The sequence below is a fragment of the Rhinolophus ferrumequinum genome, chromosome 5 (assembly GCF_004115265.2).
Source record: "Rhinolophus ferrumequinum isolate MPI-CBG mRhiFer1 chromosome 5, mRhiFer1_v1.p, whole genome shotgun sequence".
Taxonomy (NCBI): domain Eukaryota; kingdom Metazoa; phylum Chordata; class Mammalia; order Chiroptera; family Rhinolophidae; genus Rhinolophus; species Rhinolophus ferrumequinum.
Genome location: NC_046288.1, coordinates 59,133,525 through 59,156,780, shown reverse-complemented (window position 1 = coordinate 59,156,780; position 23,256 = coordinate 59,133,525). Strand labels below are relative to the sequence as shown.

General features: G+C 37.6%; 1 protein-coding gene across 3 annotated transcripts in view; it reads right to left on the bottom strand.

Moving 5' to 3' along the window:
- The window catches only part of EGF (epidermal growth factor), an 89,318-nt gene that overhangs the window by 19,450 nt on the left and 46,612 nt on the right, over nt 1–23,256 (bottom strand). For all 3 annotated transcript variants that reach the window (XM_033105271.1, XM_033105272.1, XM_033105273.1), the window contains 11 exons: nt 23,127–23,249; nt 22,131–22,256; nt 20,851–20,987; nt 19,029–19,177; nt 14,320–14,424; nt 12,716–12,939; nt 9,116–9,283; nt 8,273–8,422; nt 5,439–5,555; nt 1,357–1,473; nt 520–645 (listed from right to left, as the gene is read on the bottom strand). In XM_033105271.1, coding sequence (XP_032961162.1) covers nt 520–645; nt 1,357–1,473; nt 5,439–5,555; nt 8,273–8,422; nt 9,116–9,283; nt 12,716–12,939; nt 14,320–14,424; nt 19,029–19,177; nt 20,851–20,987; nt 22,131–22,256; nt 23,127–23,249 — 1,542 coding nt within the window. The remainder of the gene's footprint in view (nt 1–519; nt 646–1,356; nt 1,474–5,438; nt 5,556–8,272; nt 8,423–9,115; nt 9,284–12,715; nt 12,940–14,319; nt 14,425–19,028; nt 19,178–20,850; nt 20,988–22,130; nt 22,257–23,126; nt 23,250–23,256) is intronic.

Below are 23,256 nucleotides of genomic sequence, written 5' to 3'. Positions count from 1 at the left end.
CTTTCTTTGTATCTAACTTGTCAGTGGCTTGAATCTTTCATCTATTGAACTTATCAAGAGCCACATGAGGAGACCTTTCACAAAACCACACCTCCTTTCCTTTCCACACGCACAGTAAAACCTACATCAGCTCTACAGATCACCCCAGCTCAAGTGTCAAATTCAGTGACAAAGAAAATGTCATTCAATTCCCCCCAGGATGGCTCAAGGTGTGGAATATTGATGAGGCATTGGTGTCATTCAGCCACAGAGAAAGAATTAGAAAGGCAGAGGGGTAAATAACTTCTGCAGGGTCTCGATGCTGATTAGTGCAAGAATAGCACAAGGGCACAAACTTGACTATGCACCAAGAACTGAAATATATCAGTTTAAACAAGTCACCCAACTCCTCTTTTAGTCGTAACATGTACATCACCCCATGTTAATGTACATGTCTTTTCTTGGCCCACCACACCCAGAGCGTTTCGTGATTCTCCGAGGCCTGCCTCCACCCACCCACCTTGGCACATGTCCTCTTACCGAGACAGTGAGTCCCATTTCCTTGGTAGCCTTCAGAGCACTGGCAGACATGGCTGCCTTCAGTATTGATGCACTTGGAGGCGGGGTGTGGGCAAACTGTGATACTCATCTCACATTCATCTATATCTGCGGGCAAATGATGAACTAATGAAATATATAAGCAATCCTGGTATAAACGAGGAAAACATAAGTATAATCTTATATACGATCATTCAGCCACTTACAGAGACTGTTTGCAAATGCAATGCAAACCCTGTGTCGTGGACATGAAGTTCATATCTGAATCAGTGTTTACAGATTTCTCACATGTCTGATTAGCTAAGTATTCGTAAATAAATCACTTTTTTGCCAGAGTGTCAGACCATAAGACCACAAGTTTGTCAGACCATAAGAATTGAGATTTTTACAGTAATCACTACTTAAAATTTTGAGGCTATCAATATAAAATAGAAAGCTATTCATCACAACCTATTCATCAAACTAAAACTTACGACCTAAGCTTTTGGGGAGGAAAAAGTTGTTTTTTTATTGGAATTGTTGAATTTATAAATTTGACTTAAACTCAAATTCACTCTTCTGAAATTGATGATACATTCTTCTCCTTAATGGCAACTGCTTATATCACACAATTTTAATATAAATTCAAAGTAATGTAACGACACATTATATGTTTCATATTTACTATACATGTCATCCATAAGCTTTTTAACTAATACCAAATAATTTATTCAACCCTGCCGATTACATAACTCCTGGAGATTTTGAACCCATATGATCTGAGAGAATGTTTCTGGTTCACTATTTTCCACAATTATGTGTATTGGCCTTTGCTCTTACCAGAACATACTTTTCCATCCCCAGCAAATCCTCTCAAACACTGACACATAGCAAATTCTCCCTCGGACACACATTGAGAGTGTATTCCACATCCCACAGGACCACAGTCGTCGTCATCTGCAAACAGTGAGAACCCCATCAGATTATTTCCAGACCTCAGAGGAGAAAATGGGCGTTAATGTTCTCGGTTCTACAGAGCATTCCAGCACTTCTCTTCTCAAGTTTTGGGACAGGTTAACCTCCAAATAGAAACACTATTGACCTGTAAGCTATGTCGATATTAAAGGATCTGCAAGCCATATGTTTCCATTTACATGTACTCAACAAATCTTTAGTTTTAAAGAACTGTTTGGAGTTCGAACAGCCCTGTGTGACCTTATCTACAATTGTTAAAAGCATTTAAAATTTGAATTATAAAATTGCTAAGAGTAAATGGACTCAAATTTCAAAAGGTTTGTTACTTATTTGAGACTTTCCAAGCATTATGACATACAAAAGGGGTCAGTATATTTTTATCCCACACAGACACACAGGATAATATATAGCAAGTAGCTCTATGTACCAACATGGCAAAGAGATTCAATCACAAAGATTTATTATCAATTAACTAAAATTATGTTTCATATAATAGAATATGTATGTCACAATGCATGTTTATTATCAAGATTTATGCAGTGACTTGCAAACCTCAAGGCACTTTTACAAAGTCATGAACCATACAAACTAAATGCTGTAAATGGATCATTTCATTTCATACTCCACTGAAATGCAAATGCCCCAGGGGACAGAGTTGTATGCTGAATCATAAACATGAGCAAGGTTTTTTTTTTTTTTTCCCCCTTTAACTCCTCATGTATATAACCATTCTCCAAATGCCTTCTCTCTTTTAGAGTTGGGGAGATCTGACATACCACAGTAGGATATAAACTGTCATCTGTCTATTCACTAGTAAGTTTGCTCATATGAGTATAGAAGAGGTCAAGAAGCCCTTCAAACTTTCCCATAAATTAAAGGAAGTTAAATGATCTAATTCGGGTTCAGTGCCATGTGAATGCAGACATTGGGGAACTGCGTTTGATTTGCTTAGTACTTTGAGTGAGATTTCTCTTATGGGAAAACAGGCCTTTCAGGTTTGCTTAGTCATCTGTCACTCATGACTCTTGGCGATGGATAACTTCAGACTAATCGATGACCCGTTTTTTCGGCATCTATTTGGAGGGCAAGCTCCCAAATCACAACGCTGTTCAGAGTGTGTGGTGGACAATATCCAATCACTCAAGACATTTTAAATCACTTAAACCTTAAATTGGAATATGACTTAGGATTTATTTGGTAACTTGCAAAATCCAAGGCAGCTTTGCATAATGGAAAGCATGCATATGTAGTTGTTGGAGGGATGGGTGATAGCCAAAGTTCTTTCTGCCACAAACTAGCTCTGGAAAGAAGGAATGCTGGGCTTCACACTCCTCTTCTCTAAAATACAGGTTGGCAATTTCTGTCCAGTCTATGTCACATGAATATTGATGAAGAAAGGGATTTAAAAAAAATCCTTTGAGAATTATAAAATATTATGCGTATCAAAATAAGGATGATGGAGAAGAATGCTGTGACAGCCTGAATCATAATTAACCTTATCATACCAGAAAAAATTCTGGGGCCTGTTAGTAATATTAATTATAATCAAAAGTACCTACTACATACCAGATCCTAATGAGGGCCAAAAATACAGTGGTAGAAAATATAGACACGGGCTCTGCTTTCTTGCAAAATTAATTATTGAAATACGGGTGTGATAAGCACTATCATGAAACAATACCTAGTTCTAAGAGAACTGCTAAAGTAGCTTTTACCTCACCTAGTCAGGAGACTAAGAAAGATTTTCTGAGCAAGAGCATATGAAGCTGAGATCTGAAGAATTTGCAGGACTTGGAGGGATTAGAAAGAGCATTGGGCCAAGAACATAATACCTGCTTATTACAGGTAAGGCCAGGGTAACTGAACCAGGCCATAGAAAGTGGAGGACAGAAGGGCACAAATTTCGGTTGGTGAGATGTGTAAGGGCTAGTTCATCTAGGGCCCAATAGGCCACAGTAAGAATTTTTTATTTTATTAATGAATTTGACCATGAAGCTTTTTATGATTGAATCCCTTTGCCATATTGCACACAGACCTACTGGCTATATGTCTGTGTACCTTTAGGGAATAAGAATATATTGACCTAAAATACAAAAGAGTTTTCAAACTCTTTTCAGTATAGATATTTTGTTGAAATGAAATCTCACTACAAAATAGAAGTAAGACCCTTTAGCCTAACACAGGTAGAACTGCTACTTTACAGGCAAAGACAAAATAGAACAAAATCCAGGTATGAAAAGATGAGGTAATTTTCACCAAGGCAATCAATTCTGTCTATTCTTCACACAGCAAAGTATAGTCTCCAGGTATGAAGCCAAACACAGCCTATTATATATGTATTCCAAATTTTGACCATTTCAACACTCCCCTATCCGACCCATGTGCCTAATTGACTATCTGTCATTCATGTTGGTCTTTGAGTCTCCCAAACATTAGTCTTTATGAATGTCTAGGGATCCCTAATGACTTTGAAAGTTTCTCTGTACTGCTAATATTTATTTATATTGTTTTATTCCATAATACTTTTTGTCTCCACATCAAAGGGCGACCTTGGAGACTGTGGGGTTTTTTTTTAGCTCATCACAGTATACCCAGCAATTAGCATGGTGTTTGGCAAATAAATAATCATTAAATGAATAATATTCCTAATGTGACAATGTTTTCCAGTACTTCTTTTCTTCAGATGAATTAATTATTTGGTCATAATTTTCAAAAATCTTTGGTCAAGTCACTAACAATATTTCTTAGTTTCAGTTTTCAAATCTGTAAAATGATGTGTTGTGATAGGATCAACACGGTAAATTCTAAAGCTCCATACAAATTATCATTACTAAAAATATCCACTTCTTTTATTTTATCAAAAATCACACTGATAAGTTCTTATAAGGAGGGGTAAGAGGTCCAAGGACTCGTACATTGTCAAAGTAGTCTGTAGATCACAAAAGTTGGACAAGCACTTTGTTAAGTGTATGCAATGTACTACTGTGGAGTTTTCAAACTTATTTTTAGTTACACTTTGGTGAAAATCTTACTCAGAAACATAAATAAATAAAATGTTTCAGAGTATAGTTGCACTAATTGAAGGGCAGAGACCTGGAGTGGAGAAGGGGTAGAGTTTGCAGAAGACCTAGGGCTGAACTAAACCCCTTTGAAAACCACTGGCCACATGAGTGAATATAAAACATAAAAGAATTAGGTTCCCTAAAGTTGTTACATGCTGAGCAAATAACAGCATTTTGGTGACACCATGTTTCCCCAAAATTAAGACCTAGCCAGACCATCAGCTCTAATGTGTCTTTTGGAGCAAAAATTAATATAAGACCCAGCTTATTTTACTATAATATAAGACCAGATATATAATATAATATAATACAATACAATAAAATATAATATAATATAATACTGGGTCTTATATTAATTTTTGCTCCAAAAGATGCTTTAGAGCTGATGGTCCGGCTAGGTCTGATTTTCGGGGAAACAGGGTAAATGTGCCATAAAGAAGGAAAAAAACTAACATTTGCTGTTTTGGGGCTTTCTGGAACAGCTGAAGCAAACGACCTATATTTGCTTATCAATTACTGTCTACTTTTACACTACCTGAAGTATTGTTAGATGGGTCAAATACCAAAAATAATAGGTGTGGAGGGAATACACTCCGATCTGTTCTGTCCTATTTTTCACCTTTGTTTCCAAGTTAGATTTCTTCCAGGAAGGTTCAGTCCAAAGAGTCTCAGAGAGAAAAGTTCATGTCCAGTCTAATATGGAGCCATCTTCCTCGGCACACAGTTCAGAAGAGAAGAAGGACCAAAGTTGGAGTCCAAAGTTTGGCTTCAATAGCTTTGTGTAGCTTTAGCCAACATTAAGTTAGAGAGATAATACAGAATTTCTAATTGGTAGGATGGAAATTGTTGGAAACAAAGCTGTACTGGAGAACTCATTATTCATACCTGACACCATGATTTCGGCCACTAGCATATGTTGAGATTGTGTAATGTTATCCTCAAACACTTGACTGCTGGATAAGATGTCCGTTGGCGTTACTTGACTTAGATCTGTTCCACTACCTATTGAAGGTCAACAGACATAGTTAATTTATCTTTTATGATTCAAGAAAAGTTTGATTTAATTTATATTTGAGGCTCTTTGTTGGTTCTGAGTTCAGACTCATACTTACAGTAAGAAGATTCAGGGAAACTATTGGGGTGACTGAGAGTCACCCTGGTTCAGGGTAACCTCACCTGCTCTACCATACCCTCCCAGCTTAACTCTGTGTAACTTGATGGTTGAGGGTGGGGGGAGCCAGTGGGAAAGGAAGACAGGATTTTTTTAGGTACCTGCAAAAAACTGTAAGAGTAGAATACCAAAATCCTTATGAATATAATCAGCTCACAATCACAGCCTGCCATTACAAGGGAAAATTACTGAGAAGATCTCCTGCCTTTCATACACACTCCTTTTCCTTTAGGATACTTTAAACACTTATTTTAGCCTGATTTTACTTGTATTTAGAAGTGTGGAGGGGCATAAACAAGCCATAATTTAACATAGGCCTGAGACCTATGCAACTCCCCAGACGTGGGAGAAATGTGTGTTCTCTAAGTGTGGTCCATGGATCCCTGGGGTCCTATTGTATGGAGTCCATAAGATAACAACTGTTTTCATAAAAGGCAAATAACATCAAAGTTATTTGCCTTTTTTCACTGTGTCTACATTGATACTGATGGGCAAAAGCAATGATGGGTGTAGTGCCTTAGCAGGAATCAAGGCCGTGGCACCAAACTCTACTAGTGGTCATGCTCCTCACACACACACACACACGCACACACACACTCCATTTCACTTAATAAGATCCATAATGAAGAGTAAGAATTAATTTTTTTTAAATCACAACCATGGAATATTTGGCTCTTAATAATAGTATAATGAAATGGGAAGTATACATAAAACGCTGATATTAATTATGATGGTTTTCTGGAGGAAAAGCACTTGTACACTCTTTGAGTTGTGAACTGCAGCTAGTCTCTTTTTTTCACATGATTTTTACTTGAAAGAATGACTGAGAAACTATGTTATTAACACTTGAGGATTTGGCAAGCATTTTTTTGGAAAATGAATAAAGTGAGCCTGTCACTTCAAGGAAAACAACTCACAGTACTTGTTGCCAATGATAAAATTCGAGCTTTTGAGTGAAAACTAGAATTCTGGAAAATTTTTTCCACTACTATGAGCCTAACAAAATCCCAATACTCAAAGACTTTTCTGGTGAGTCTGATTATAATAATTAATTAATGTGATTTTTTTTGTATATTAATGTGACATTTGAAAGACCTGTATGACTCAGTCAATCAATATTTTCTAATGACCAAAACTTAATGCTACAAAATCACAAGGTGAAAGATCCACTCAAAGTACAAAATAGACCCCTGGATTTCAATGTATCAGAAGACAAACAGTGCATTGATATGGGTTCAGATTCCACATTGTAACTAAGCTCTAAGAAACTACCAATTGTCTAATTCTGATATAGTACCTAAAGAAGAAATACAAAAACGGGAATCTGAAAAAGCTATTAAATATTCCTCCTTTTTCCAACTCTATGTCTGTGAGGCCAGGTTTCCCTCATATGTTTCAACCAAACAACACAGCAACAGATTTAACATACAAGCAGATATGAGAATCTGGCTACCCTCTATTAAATCAGACATTAAAGATATAAAGGTAAACCAATGCAATTCTTCTTACTACATATTTTTTGTTCTGGAAAATATAATTATTTCATTTACTTCCATAAAATATGTTATGTTTATATGTAATGGAGTATTACTAATTTTAATAGAAATAATCTTAGAAGTTTTTAGTTTTAATTTCTAGTCTCATAAATATTGAAAGCTATAGCCTCCATGAACAAAAACTCTTTGGGGTTCTCAATCATTTTTAAGAGTGTAAAGGGGACCTGAAACCAGGAAGATTGAGAGCTGTTGTCCGAAGGAAACAATTCATAGAAAGTTCTGAAAATCCAAGATACCCAGTTCCAGACCATGGAGAGATTAATCCATTTATTTGCTGTCAATCTGTCATCTATCTGACACCACAATTATCAGATGCATATGAATTTTTAAAAAACATTCTTAATAAAATTTAAATTGTCTTTGGTACAAAGATATCCAGAGATGAATCCAAATATACCATAATTGTTTAGATACACATTCAAGGGAAGCAAGTCAGGGCTACTGACTTTACATTAAACTAGATCGATTCATGCTCAAAGTCATAGTTAGTGTTTAAAAACATGATCACAGGCTTCTCAGGCTGAATTCCCCACACTTGTTTGATATTTTAATGTTATTTTTTAAAAAGGACCTTGCTTTCCACATTAAAACTAGTCGTGTAGTAGGGGTTTGTATATGACTACCGCTAACAATAAGGCTATAAAACTTGTAAATAAAATGTCTCTGAACATTATCTGAGGAAGTAAAATCTGGCATTTATTTCTAAGGTTGGGCTACTCTACCATAAATAGGGGGCTGGAGGACTAGACTTTGAAAATTATCTTTCGTGCACTAATTTTACAACTAGGGGAGGTCAATTGAATTTAGTCTTTAATAAGGAAACCAAACTCATCAGAGGAATTAAAAAAACAACACTTGGCATCCCTAAAATCAGGGGAGCTTTTATTTACACAAAACATTAAAAATCAGCAAAAGCATAGGGTTCAATGCAGAATAGAACTACATTCCTGAGCCAAGGTGAGATAATTTAGCCACATAATTTATTGTATTACCTGCTGATATCTGATGGCCATTTAGAGCCAGACACATTTTCCCATCTGGGGCTTTCACAAAACCTTCACGACACAAACACTGAACAGTTCCAAACTTCTCTTTGCAAATATGTTCACAGCCTCCATTTTGATATAAGCAGGGATCTGCTCCTAGGAGGGAAAAGAGGTGCATTCACAGATGGGCTTGGAGACCAAAAGGGTGCCACTGATGCAAATCAGTGTAGAGCTTTGGGGGAGAGAAACGCAGTGTATCTAAATGGAGCCTAAATCAAGAGCTATTTCAGATGGTCCCTATAAAGAGCCACTAAGGTAAGCTCAGAATGTTATTACTTCCCGAGTACCTATTGAGTATAACCAGTACTTTAGGCAGATGAGATTCCTACTTCCTAACTCATGATCCAGTCAAACTGACACAGGGCAATTCAGAAAAAAGAGTTACTGTAGGACACTCGATGCCTTTTCTCTTTGCTTACTCCCTTGCACTCTGAGGGGGTGGAGAAAGGCCCCAGTGTAGCTAGAAGCTTCCATTGCAGGTGTCTAAATTACCCTTCCCCCACCCACACCCTTAGTGCTTTTAACCCAAAAGTCTTTTAAACAGAGCAGATAGGTAAATAGAAAGTGTTCGGGGCGGGGGGGGGGGAGGGGGAATGAGATTGGAGGAATAAAGCCCAGATTCACTACCAGATTGTCTTAGTTTAAATGAAATCTGAATCTCAGGAAATCTTAACATCTACCGAGATTAGTGAGAACTGCAATATGCCCCCTCTTCCCTCCTCCCCTACCATCAATTAAAAGAGTTGCAGATTCCAGCCAAAGAAAGACTGTGTAACATGTCCAGTGTACCTGGTTTTGCCAATGGATGAACTACAACCAGTGATGAGGGCTTCAGCATGCTGCCTCGGAGACGTACCCTATTTTTGCCAGTCCTCTTGTTCACCCTTATTACCGATGGCACAGTCCAGTCCGAGAACCACACGTTATCCCCAAACACAGCCACAGCAAATGGTCGACCTGGAAGCAGTTCCAATACATTACATACATCTTGTCTTTGCCATGAATATTGTTTAAAGGACAAGGCTTGAAACATATGCACAATCCCTACACTAAAGCAATTCTTGACTATAGCTGCTAAGCAAGGTATGAGCCACGACCTACAGATGCATCAGGGAGAAACCACATGATGGGGTAACCTCGTCTTAGAAAGGGAGCCTGGTGATATGATACCCTAGGGAAGCTCAGGATTTGGAAAACGAGAATGCAAGTTGATGGACAAAACGGCACCAAGGGGAAGGAGGCCTGGCGGGAAAGTTTCAGTGTTCAGTGATTCTGCCACTATTTATAGACTAAACTTGAGTAAGTTATCTTATCCCTCTCTGTCTTTGGTTCTTTATCTTTTGAATGGCACCAATAAGTGGTACACTAAATTCACAGGTTGTTGTAAGGATCTTTAAAAATTTAAGGTAACCGAGTAACAGTCTCCTCAAATTCCCATGTCCACCCACACATTTCCCTGCATTGGACACCCATCTCCTTTCCTATCTCGCCTCTTATCTAATATGAATCCATTGGCCTGTGCTCCTGGTGTTGTCTTTCCTGCCTTCTCTAGGCCCTTGTTCAATCAACTACCCCTTTCGTTTACATCTTAACTTTCTTCATTCTACTAACTTCTTTCCCTTAACCGATGACTAGCCTCAGGTCTCTCCCATCTTAATTTCCTCATCCCCTTGACTCCCTCTAGTTTCTTTTGGCTAAAAAATTTTTAGCCAAATTTTTTGAAAGTCCTTTATTATCTGCTTCCTCCATTTTTATGGCTATTGACCTTTAGGTGGGCCCTTCAGACCCCACCTCAACTAAACCCACCTCTCCAGGCCACTGAAACTGCTCTGATAAGATATTCCAGCATTGAATAAGTGGGGAAATGTTGTATCAGACCATCTCAAGTGGTTAGAGGCTAAAGCTAAGGAGGCCCAAGTTTAGAAGCTTTAATGATGTCCAGTCACATTTCACAGGCCGTCTGTTTGCCAATGAGCAATAGATTTGGTGTATTAGAATGAATGTCTCCCTCTCCTGGCAGCAAACTCAAACGGCTTGTCCTGGTGACTGAGTCCACCCGTCGTTACTGACCAAAGCCATTAAGACTTATTTTGACCTCTAGCCCTTTGTCCAAAATTAAAGCCATAAATGCAGCAAGGGAATTTTTTATAAAGCTATTGGTTTCTTTTTCATTTTGGTAAAAAACATGTAACACAATATTGACCATCTTAACCTGTGTACAGTTCAGTAGTGTTAAGTACATTCACACTGTTGTGCAACCAAATTCCAGAACTTTTTATCTTGTAAACTAAAACTCGTTATCTATTAAACAACTTCTCATTTTCCCCTCCCCCAAGTCCCTGACAAACCCCATTCTACCTAATGTTTCTGTGAATTTCACTATTCGAGATACCTCAAATAAGTGGAATCATACAATATTTATCTTTGGTGACTGTCTTATTTCACTTAGCATAATATCCTCTGGATCTATCCATGTGGTAGTTAGCATATGTCCGAATTAGCGATAGTTTTTCAACAAATACTCCACACCAGACATAATCATTCTTATTTTTTTTTTGTCATAGAAGAGTCACACTTGCATTTAAAATTAAGAATACATTCCTTCAACTTTTACATTAAAAATCCTGAACTGGCAGTTGAGAAGCCACCACTTACATGCCTGTAGATGGCACTGTAGTGATGGGAATGGTTATTTAGACATTTTAATTTTCAATTATTTGATAATGACCTTTAATGGGAAGTTCCATTAGTCACAGATTACAATAGCAGTACAAATTGTTTAAATATATATATATATAATTTGTACTGCTATTGTATTCTGAATTCTTATACAATCTAAAATATTGTAACCTGCTATTGTAATATATATATATGCATGCCATGATTTGGGGTTCAGAATATTGTCTGTCTATATTCTGGTTAGAAATTTTCAAATCCCTTTACACGCTCATATATCAAAGCTACAGTTTTACATTTATTTGGGAGACATATTTTTTACTAATGTATGTCTCCCCCACTAGACCCCGTGACTTCACAGGAACCATATTTGTTGAACTCTCTACTGTTTCTCCACTTCCTATAATGATTCAATAAATATCTATTAAGTGCGTGGATGAATAAAGTTTATAATTGTACACAAGCTTATCATTTCTTATGAAACATCTCTTTAATTTTTAAAGAAACTAGGCAGTATGTAAATTATTCAGTTATAGCTTTCTTGATCTAGTTAATGTATATTACAAATCTAGAAATTCACTACCTCTAAAACCAAAGAGAATAGGCAAAATAAATATTTTATACAGATTGTCAGTTTGTTAGCTTCTTTTAAAAGAAAGAAACTATGCATGTTTCATCTTCCCAACCAGTCAGTTTATAAATCTCTGAAGCATCTTCAACATCTCCATTTCTATATCCAATCAGTTACCATAGACTATCTTTTTTTTTATTCACAATTATTATTTTTTTAATATTCTAATCCTCCATTGCACTGTTAAATGGCAATGTTCTAGCTCAGGCTTTCATTAGCTGGACAATCTTTGTAGTTTCCTAACTGATTTCCTTCTCTCCAAATTCCAATCCAACCCTTATACTGTTACCTAAGTGATTATTCTGAAATACCAATCTTATATACATTTCCTGCTCAAGAACATGCAATGGCTCCCCAGCATGTTCAAAATCAAGTTCATCAACATATCTTGGCAATACTAACATACAAAGACCAATTTTTGCAGCCTTATTTTCAACGACAAAGTTTTATTACCATCTATTTACCACATGGCCCAGTTCAAATGCTGTCTTTGCAGATCCCCTGAATCAAAATGAATCCCCCCGTGAATCTCATAGGCTTTTGTACTTCTACTTTAACAGTTTGCCTAGACCACAATGTTTTAAAGATATTTAAGAAAATACATGATACACCAATGTAAATTCTGAAAACATAATAGGGGAAAAAACTATATTAATCTTTGCACATGTTATCAATAGATATTCATTAATGCCTAAAGGAGATAATATCACTGTTATGAAAATGACATTTTCTAAAATATAAGAAATGATAACAGCTGAACAAAGTTCTTGGTCTTGAAGAAGTTTTTAAAATTTTAATATTTTCATTCTAATCTTGGGAAATCTTGGCAAAGAGAAATGTTTATGCATCACTAGTTTTTACCCAAAATTCCAATGTTAAGGTAATCCTCATAGCTCAGTAATCCTTGGAGAAGTCTGTAGTCTGTTTATGTCTATTCCTTTCTCACCACATGGTTAAGTGTGTGTGTGTGTGTGTGTGTGTGTGTGTGTGCACGCGCGCATGCGTGCATGCAAACACATTTTGTATTTAACACTCATCAATTCTCAGTCAAGATGAAAAAATCACCCATCCCAAAGGCTCACCTACATCGTTCTGGGCAAGTCTTTGGCGTTTCGAACCATCCAGATTGGCCATTTCAATCACAGACTGCTTGGCATCGCACCAATACAACTTATCAGTTAAGAAATCAATCGTTATTCCACTGGGCCAGACCAGCTCAGAGCTAGCGATAACCAGTCGGCCAATGCCTTGAAGGGAAGAACTTTCAATTCGTGGATTAATCCCCATATCAGTCCAGAATAATCTCCTTTAATCAAGAAAGCATACAACAAATAAAATTTGCACAAAAAAATTCTTCTATTTTCTCATCATTGGAAACATCAATGTAAGTCACTTTAGGATAAACTATAGTGGTACCACTGAGGAACATAGAAGGAGAAAGTATAGCACTGTATTGTTGCATGAATAATTTTTCAAAAAACAAAAACTTCTATGTAGAGCATCTTGGACAGGAAATGCTAAATTAAGGCTCAGATCACTAGATAAAAAAGGAATTATTGTGGTGAGCATACAACGTGATACATAGATGATAACAAGTATAGTTGATAACTAGTATAGATGATAACTAGTATAGAATTATATACTTGAAATCTATGTAATTTTACTAACCATTGTCACTCCAATACATTTAATATAAAAAAATAAATATTAATTAAAGAATTGCAGTATATTACTAATTGAAAGTGTTTTCAAATGCATATTCTGAATAAGGCAATGAAATCTTGCTAGTTTGTCCCTCTGCTATGCATGTGTAAAACGCACTGTATAGGTAAAAATGCAACATAAAGGGAAGAGCATATTTATTATCCAGCTTTATACAATGTACTTGGGTGACTTGGTTAATTTTAAGTTCTTTAAATCACATTTCATAAATGAGCTGAGGAACATTTTTTGAGGTCAATATGGCTCAATATCTTTTCTCTGGCCTGCTTAGAGACAGTTATATTCTCACTGTTTTAATCATATGGCTGGCTTTGAATCAATTATCAATTATTACCAATATATTATTTCCCATAGGCCATCATAAATAAAATAGGGTTGATTTTTACCCTGTTTTTTTAAAACTAGGAAGGAATCTGTGATTCTCCTTAATTCTCTGAACCAAAACAAACATTTGTCACTAATTCATAATTAAAACATAGAATCTTCTAATCTTTCATGAATACTATTTCCTCTTGTTATTTAAATCTAGGAATGACCTATGATTCGAACTCATCTTGTGATTTTTCTAAATAGAATTCATAAGTCATACAATCCAAATATCATCCTCTGCTCAGGAAAGCAATAATATAGATTTTTAAAGAAAGAAAGTAGTTTAATGGACTTACGTCTAATTGGTTAATGAATTACAGCCCATTTATTTTCAGAAATTGAATTTGCTTAAAATGAAAGGGTATCTAAACAATAAATGTTTTATACAAGAATAGAAAATCAAAAGACATTTAAAAGTGGAGAAATCATACTAGCTGCACCATTTCTGAAGATGTGAACAAATCTAGTGGATTTTCTTGGTTTCTGATTCCACTGACCACCTGAAGCCTTAAGGCAAATCTTGGACATTAGCATTTCGAACATGAATGGTCACATGGCCTCTGCAGAAAGGCACCTAAATTTTGCAAATACCTACTTGGCCATTGGGTGAACAGCAATTCCTCGGGGCTGAGAGATGTCCTCCTTAATGATTATTTCACGATGTTTTCCACTTAAATCACTGCCTTCAATGAGAGATTTCCTAAAATGTATGTAATATAAAGGGGCTTGTTACATCAACTTTACTGTTTAAACAAAGATACTCCTTTTCCCTGTTTCTACCTGAATGCAGATATAGGCACTCTACTTCCATTGCGTGTACGTATGTGCGTGCACGTGTACACACACACACACACACACACACACACACACACACAAATCAAGACCAGATGGCCATGAATTCTATTTTTTTAAACATAGTCTTTTCATTAGCATTCCAATATTTATCCCAGGCAATTAAAATACACAATGAAAGGATACGGTAAGAGGGAATTGTGTCAGTGGTCTGGCAGGGACTAAGCCAGTATGGTAAATACTGCCATCCCTTTCTCTTTACACCTCCTGTCTCCTGCTGGAAGCCAGTGGAGGTGTCAGCCTTGTGGTCACAGATCCGGGAGGAGGGAGAGTAGACCCCAAAGGGCCACAGAGACAACCAGCACAAGGACAGTAGGGGAGATTAATGTTGACTTTAATTTTCTTCCACTTGATTGTAAGACTAGTGAGAGTACTGAACTATTATTTGCTAAACTTTACATTAAAGCAAAATAACTCTTTGGAATCCAGCAGAGGAGAAAATTCTTGTTTCCTAATGTGTCCATGTATTTGTCAAACAAATCTTTATTATCAAACAAATTTTTCCTGAGCAAACACCTACTGTACGCCAGGGATTGGTCTAAGCATTGGAGACACAATAGGTTGTCTGTCCTTACAGAGCTTACAGTTCAGCAGGAAAGCCAGGGAGAGGGGAGGAAGAGAGAGGGGACGTGGAGAGGAAAAGAACACCCTAAGCAGAGGAATCAGCAAATGCAAAGCCCAGGAGATCTAAAGAGCGCGGAACAATCATAATCTCAGTTTAGAAAGTTGGCTGTAGCTTTGGTGTGGAGACGACAAGGTGGTCTAGAGATGATGGTGACTGAGCTAGGGTGGTGCCCGCAGGAAGGACAAAAGTGGAGTCAAACGCTGAAATCGATTCTGTCACGCCCCCACCCCATCACTGGCCTGAGGTAACCTTGGCTTCTGAGCAGCTTCTGAAGCCAGCAGAACCACAGGCAGAAGCGGTAAGAGGAGAGCCCCTCTCCACCATGGGCTGTCTGTTCTTCCTGTTTTCCCACACAAACTAGAGAGTGTAGCTATCTTTAACGCATTCAACAAACTCTGGTGAGGGCTTACCACATTGTGCTCATGCTGCCTGCTGGCCTTGTTTCCCTATCTTTAATTCATTCAGCAAACATCCAGTAAAGATTTACCTCCTTATTCTTGGAGGCAATGTCTGCATGAGACAAGCCTGCCCAGAAACATGGGCAGGACCATTCTCTCGTCCCAGAAGGAAACCTTTTGCAGGTGGCTTCCTAGAGTGCACTTTCCAGCCTTTGGGTGGGTGGGATGGGAAGGGGCTTTACAAATCCCTCCTCACAGGCTAAACGCAGGAGGCAGGTAAAGGCAAAATTGGGTCCGGGCCTGTGCTGGGTCAAATATGCTTTACAAACTACCAGCTCAGGGCAGAGAATAATTGGAAACCATTTATACTCCTGTGCCACTTTCAAAAGGTAATTTTATTCCCCAATGAAGTGGTCGTCAGAAGGGTCCTGCTCGGTGGAAGGTATTTTTGAACTCAATGTGTCAAATTCACTCAGAGACCACTGTCCCTATGCCTGCTCCCTTGGTGAGAGGGAAGGATGGCTGAGGCTTGTGGCAGTCGGGTCTGCTCTCATCATTACAGCATCCCTAACTTCTTACTGTTGTGAACAGGAGTGAGGTGTTAAGAATTGAGACCAACATAAACTCCCAACTCTGGAGCTGTCTCAGGCAGGATTGCTGGAATTTACTTTCAAAGCTCCCCCAAGGGTTCACCCACTAATATACTTCTATTTGATTTAGCCAGAGAGCAAATCTCAAACTCCAGCGTTGGCAATGAAAAAGCAAAGGTGACATGAGTTCAAGCATAACCCTTAATCTGGTGGAACATCTTTCTCTTTATATCCACTACCTAATTGGGGCCACTGTCACTGGGGTCCTTTAAGAGCCAGTGCCCTTCCTTCCAGCATGAGAGTTGTCCATCCTGAACCCTGGAAGAGTGATTTTTACCTCATTGTCATTTTTGATACCTCAAAAGAATGAGCCAACAGATATTTTATATATTTTCACCCTCTCAATTCTTTTTTACTGAACAATTGGCTTTAGGAATCAGGATTCCTCAGTACTAAATAATAGCATTGCCAGTCGAATTATCAATTAGCTTCTTTCCTACTGCTAGATGTTAATTTAAATCTGTCTTTTCCTCAGCCAATGTAAACTAAAAGCACCCACTCTGGTCCTTTCATTGGTTAAGAGTTACCATATAATCTAATATCACAAGCCTGGAATCTCAGTTATTTAAATCCAATTTCTAGCTAATATCAAGGTTTCTAAACCAGAAACCTTTCATTTCCAGACAAATTAAAGGTTTTCTTTTAGCAGCTGCCTGTAGAGGAAAGAGGACTTAAGAAGGGCTTATTATTACTGAAGACAGTGAACTAGGAAATCTGAGGTCTGCTTTTCCAGGATACAGTGTCTGGCTATTTCCTGGAGGCATCGCTTTGGCACTAGGTCCCATGGTGCTACTAATCAAACACTGTTACAATTAGAGGTGCCAGGCAAACGTGGGAAATATGAGGAGACCCAGCATCTTTAAAGGGGTCGACAGCGGCTGACATCTGCTGTCCTGATCAAGGTTTACTCTTCTGAGAACAGCCACATATAAGCTCTGTTATTATGCACAGCTGACATTTGAAATGTCCTTTTAAGTAGGTTTAACACAGAGGAGGCCGTTATTACGATTTTTGTCATTATTACAACTGAAGTTGATTTTCATTTGTTATATGACTCTGGGTCAAGCACATTTTAACCAACTCTGCTTAGGGGAGACAATATGTATCTATAATTATTAAAAGCATAATCTTTGAAAATGGTCATTGTTGAGTTCAAATTCCAGGTCTACTACTTGCTGGCTGTTTGACTTTGGTAAAGTTATTTTACCTCTTTGAGTCTCAATTGTTTAATCTTTAGGTTGGGGAGTAAGAAAACTTACTTTTTGTGGATTCAATGGTATGGATATAAAGCTCTTAGTGCAGTATCTGGAGCATTTCAGTTATTCAATAAATAGATATCCAAAGAATAAAAGAATGAAGGTTTACTTAAATGAACAAATGAATGAATGAAAATAAACTCACTCTGGATATAAATGTGCCATATTTTTTATAACTGTCCATCACATCATACATATGACTAATTTTTAAAAATGCATTTGTTTCCCATGGGTTATCCAGACCAAATGAGATTTTCTGGGACACAGAAAGCCTACCCCCAAGCATAGGAGTATAAGCCCACTCCCTGATGGGACTGCTAATTTCATGGAGGTGAAACCCTAATTAACTCTTCTTTCTTTTAATTTAACAGGGATTGCATAGGTACCAGATGTTCAAATTGGCGACCATTTCACTTTATGGCTTTAAGTGACTGGGAAAAGATCCTTTTAGCACAGAGCATCTCTGACGCTATCCTGTGAGGTGCTCTGTGGTTAGCTTCCTCTCTCTCAGAAGCAGGGCAGGAAGCTCTCACAGCATGCATAAGGGGTGCAGGCACTTCCTTCCTCCACCTTCCTCCCATCCCACCATTCCTAGGGGTCACACAGGATGCACAAACACACACACACACACACACACACACACACACACACACACACACACACACACACACCCCTAGTGCAGCAGCCCTTCCTGCATCCCTAAGAGCAGTGTGCCAGAGGACAGAAACACCACAGCTTCTCTCTGGCTCTGCTGTTTCTCACCAAAGGGAAAACAGACCATTTCTCTGATCTCACGAGGATTTTCCTCACAACTCCAGCATGAAGCTCTCTCTCCTTCCTTCAAGTGACTTAACAGAGAGCCAGCGTACAGATTCTAGTCTAAGATTTGTCACTGTGTGTTGTGTAACTTTGAATAAATGACTTAGCCTTTCTGAGCCTTAGTTTCTCCATCTGTAAAATGAGGGGGATGGGTCCGTTGATTCCTGAAGCTTCTTCCAGCACTCCTTCTGGGAGTGTACACTCTTCACTTGGCAATTATTTTTTTAAGACATTTCTTGTATCAAGCATTTGCATTAGTTTTTCTTGTGTATATGCACCTATCTCATGGCTGAACTGTGAACCACCTGAAAAGGTAGAACACTCCTCAGCCTCCTTTGTATCTCTCGTGTTCCTTGGGAGAGTGCCCTTTCCATAGCAGATGCTCAAAGAATGCTGTTTGACTGCACTCAGGCAGGGTTTGCATTTCTCTGATTACAACAGCCTGAAGTACAAAAACACATGCTACTCTTTGGTCCTCAAAATTCTGTTATGGATAAAGATCCAATCTTGACGAAAAGAGAAACATACTGTTTGGTGATCTTCTGGAGGGGTGCTGGGGGAGTGTGGACAGCGTTGGGGGCATCTTTCCTCCAACCCCAGCCAGGTCCCCAGCCGTATTTTTCTGTGTTCAAAGTGGACGATAAAGCCAGCTCTATCCCATCACTCCCATCCCATGTGGCTAAAAACTGAAGGAGGAAACATACCCTCTGTCTGTCCAATAGAGTTTACGGTCAATCCAATTTACAGCAAGACCTTCTGGCACATCTACTGCTTCCTCGATAAGCCTTTCTCGCTGAGAACCATCCATATTGGCTCTCTCTATCCACTTTAGGGCTGTATGGGCAAAGTATACCTACAAAAGAGAACATAGGCATTTCTGTCTGGTTTGTTTTTTAAAAATGAATGTGGAATATATACAAATGGGTTGAGTATCATACAGTGGAATCATTAAAAGCTTGGCTTTGGACACAGACACACCTGCAATTGAACACCAACCATGCTGCTTCCCAGATATGTATGTGTAAACTTAGGCAAGTTAGTCAATGTTGCAGTCTCAGTTTCCTCGTTGGTAAAATGGTTATAATAATACCAAGCACATTAGTTTTATATATAAAATTCCTTAGCCTTGTACCTGGCACATAGTTCTGTTGCTACTGGTAATTTATTAATCTTTGATCATTGGTCAGTAACTAAGCCCCTGTACTTGAACCCTAGCCTTCTAAAGCCTAAAAGGGAGCAATGATTTGCAGTTTAATGGGAACTACATGCTGGGCTGTACATTCTACTGTCCTGTCCACAGCACTCCACTTCGCTGCAAGTCAGGAGACACAGGTTCCTTCCGGTTTTGCCACACATTTGTTTGATTGCCTTGGCCAAGTCACTGAACATCAGTTTTCTCAACTGCAAAAATGATGAAGTAAAACTAGATGTTTGCTAAAGTTTTTTTTCCCATCTCTATCTTATGTAAATTCATTTTAATAATCCATATTTGGATATTGTCCAACAGAATATACCTTGAAAGTTCTTTTTCAGTCTAGTATCCAGACTATCAAACAGCTACAAGTATTTCATGAGAGTGTTGAAAACCACTATGGGTCTATCAAACAGCTACAAGTATTTCATGAGAGTGTTGAAAACCGCTAGTTGGTAATTTAATGACAGCATTTGTGGAATTTTAACTGTGAGTACATATATGTACATAAACTTATAATCAGTGATGAGAGTATTCACAAACTGGCCAGACAGCTGCAAATCAGGAAGAAACAAAAGCACAAAGTTTAAAATTCTAGGAATTAATCTAGTAGTAACTAAATAATTATGGAAGGAGATTAATAACTATGTAAATTTATAAATATTGGGTGATTGATCTCCAGAAGATACTGTAAAATTATTTCAAGCATATTCTAACTTAGCACAAATACAACTAAGAAATTAAAGACCAAATGGTGAGCTGATTAGGTTGATAGTATAGAAATTCTAAGTTATATACAAAAAGTTCATGTAAAATTGATTATTATGTAAATAATGTCATGCATTAGATTGCCATTCCCACATGAGCCATAAACTTACGTTTCCTGATTTTCATGGTCAAGAGATCATTGGATCCCTCTCAGTGGTATACACGTATATTAAATGTAAATTACTCATCCATACTTCCTGTGCCCCACCTCAACCTCCCAATTCTCCCACTACCAGCAAATAACCAAAAGCCTAATTATGGGCGTCTCCTATGTGTATAGCACTGTGTGAGGCAACCATCCCCATCTCCAGAAAGGCAACTAAACTTAACATTTTGCTCAATCATCTCCAATAAAATGGCTGAATTATATCAAGGACCAGGGTTATGATAAGAGAAAATCCTTAAAATTTATCAAATGATGTTTCAAAGTCTATATTTAAATTTTTCTGTTGTGAATGGATCTAGAAGAGGATTTTCAAGCAGCCCAGTTCATCTGTTAGGATAAAATCCTCTACTCTCTCCTTAAAGCAAGCACAGCCACATTTGTTTAAGTGACAAAACCATACCTTATTTTCCACAGGGTCATGATCTAGGGCAAAAACTGTTCCCATTTGCTGGCTGAGCAGGGTTTCATAATTTGTTCCATCAAAATGCATGTGTCGAATATCTTGAGAATTGGCAAACAGCAAAAACGGTTGTGGTCCTGATAACCAAATTCAAATATGGCTTCATTTAAAATATGCTTTGGAACCCAAGAGGTACTTCTGACTCTTCCCTTTCCTTGCACCCTCTTCCTTAATTGCTGCAGTATTTGTTTCCTTAATTTCTCACCAGTATAGGTTAAGACAGACAAGAAGAGTTCCTGTTCCAGGAGGTGCCATATTGCCACAATTTTATCACTGGATTCCTCTCTGTCTAGGTGCCTGCTTTTAAAAAGCAAATTACTTATAAAAAGAGCCAGTATTAAATAACCAACACCATCACTAAATGAGGCAAGTTTTAGTTCTGTAACCTCCTTGATTCACACATATTGAAACATATTAACAGATAACAGATTGTATTAATTTACGTCCAAATAAATACCCTTCTCTGGCCTGGGCACTTCTGAAAGGGAAGCATGACTGTATGAGTTACTAACAAGACCCTTGTTAATTTTCAGAACTCAGATTATGCTATATTAACTAAGGCCCTGAGAAGATAAGTGTACTGGGCTCTGACTAAGGCAAGCTCTGCAGGCTCATCATTATGTTATCCCCGATTATAAGCATGATGAACCTTAGGAAAGATGAAATCAATTTGGCATAAATCTTGGATTTCCAAGGCTGTTGAAGGACACAAGAGATATGATATCAGAAGATAAAAAATAGTTAAAGCATACAAACTTATATTAAATTTTGACATGGAAAGGACAGAATTTGTCAAAGTATTATTATTATCACATTCACTGGAGAATTGAAAATCAAATCAATCAAGAGATATTTATTAAATTCCTCTTGTTTAAGTCTACCATGGTCTTCACATATACTGGAACACCTACTTGATGTTATAGCAAATCTTTGCTGAATACTAATTAACTTCTAAATATTCCTCAAAAAAATGATTATTATTTATATTTAGACAGACAAGAAGAGTTCCTTTTCCAAAAGGTGCCATATATATAATAATATATATTATTATTAATATCATTTATATTCATAATGTGATTTGTGTTCACTTCCAGATATATAAAAAATTAGACTTTCTACCCAGAAACCAAAAGCAATTTAATGCTCTATCTTTTAAATGAAACTTTGTTTTCATATAACCTTTTTGCAGAGACACACTTTTAAATACCCATAGCACTAACCTGAAGCTACACAGCTTTTTTTGTCCAGTTGTAGGTCATACCCAGGAAGGCAATCACATTGCCAGGACACTGGGCTGAGAGGAAGGCAGAGCTGGCTACATCCACCATTATCAGGTGATGAACAGCCTACAAAAAAAAATTGCTTGGTAGTGATGCTATATCACTCATAAATATAACAATTTTTCATCAAAATATTGAGGTGAGCCAAATATATGTTGATTTTTAAAATCATTTCCGCAGTCATTCACACTGCCACAATCAACTTAATTTTTCAGAGATTAGAAGCAAAATGTCACTCTACTGTACTTCCCTATAACCTGTTATCTTGAACCCTTCACGTCCCAATGGCCCTTGTTCTCTTGTTCTACCACTGAGTCCCAGAACAAGTGCACTGGCACTGGCTGGAATCTGAAATACATTTTGATGAGTTTGGCAGCTGGTCTAACAGTTCTTAGTGAGTAATACGTATATATTTTTTTCTCTCACATATTTTTGGTCTCTTAACTCCTTTTGCTTTCTTTATTAAAAAAAAAGCCACATATAACTCTTCTGCTAATTTTGAATTACATCCAGCACTCTGTATGCTTAAGTGTATGAAGATATAAGTAGAGAGGTATTTACAGGTGCAAGCAGCAGGCTAAGCTCTGTGCATCCACCACCTGTATAATCCAGGAGGCAGGTATTTTTAACCTCTACAGATGAGGTAACTGAGACCAAGACAGGGCAAGTAACTAGTCCAAAATAACACTACTAGTAAATGGTTGTCAGGCTGACTAATTTCAAAGCCCTTGCTCATAACCACTACACTTTGCTATCTAAAAACAAACAAACAAACAAAACCCCAAAATCTTATTTAAATTTATGTTAATCTACTGCACAAATATCTTTCATTGTGTAGTGTTGGAAAATCTGTTCTTCTTCGTCAATAAGATGCAAGTTTTAGGTGTCACTTAGAAAATGATTATTTTCAAACAAACAAAAGGAAAATAAACTTACCACTACAAGTTTTTCCATCTGCCTCAAGCACTGAGCCTTCAGGACAGAAACATATGGGACCATCTGAAGTCAGAACACAGTCATGGCTGCATTCAGATGCATTGCTTGGACAGGAAATTAATTCTAATGA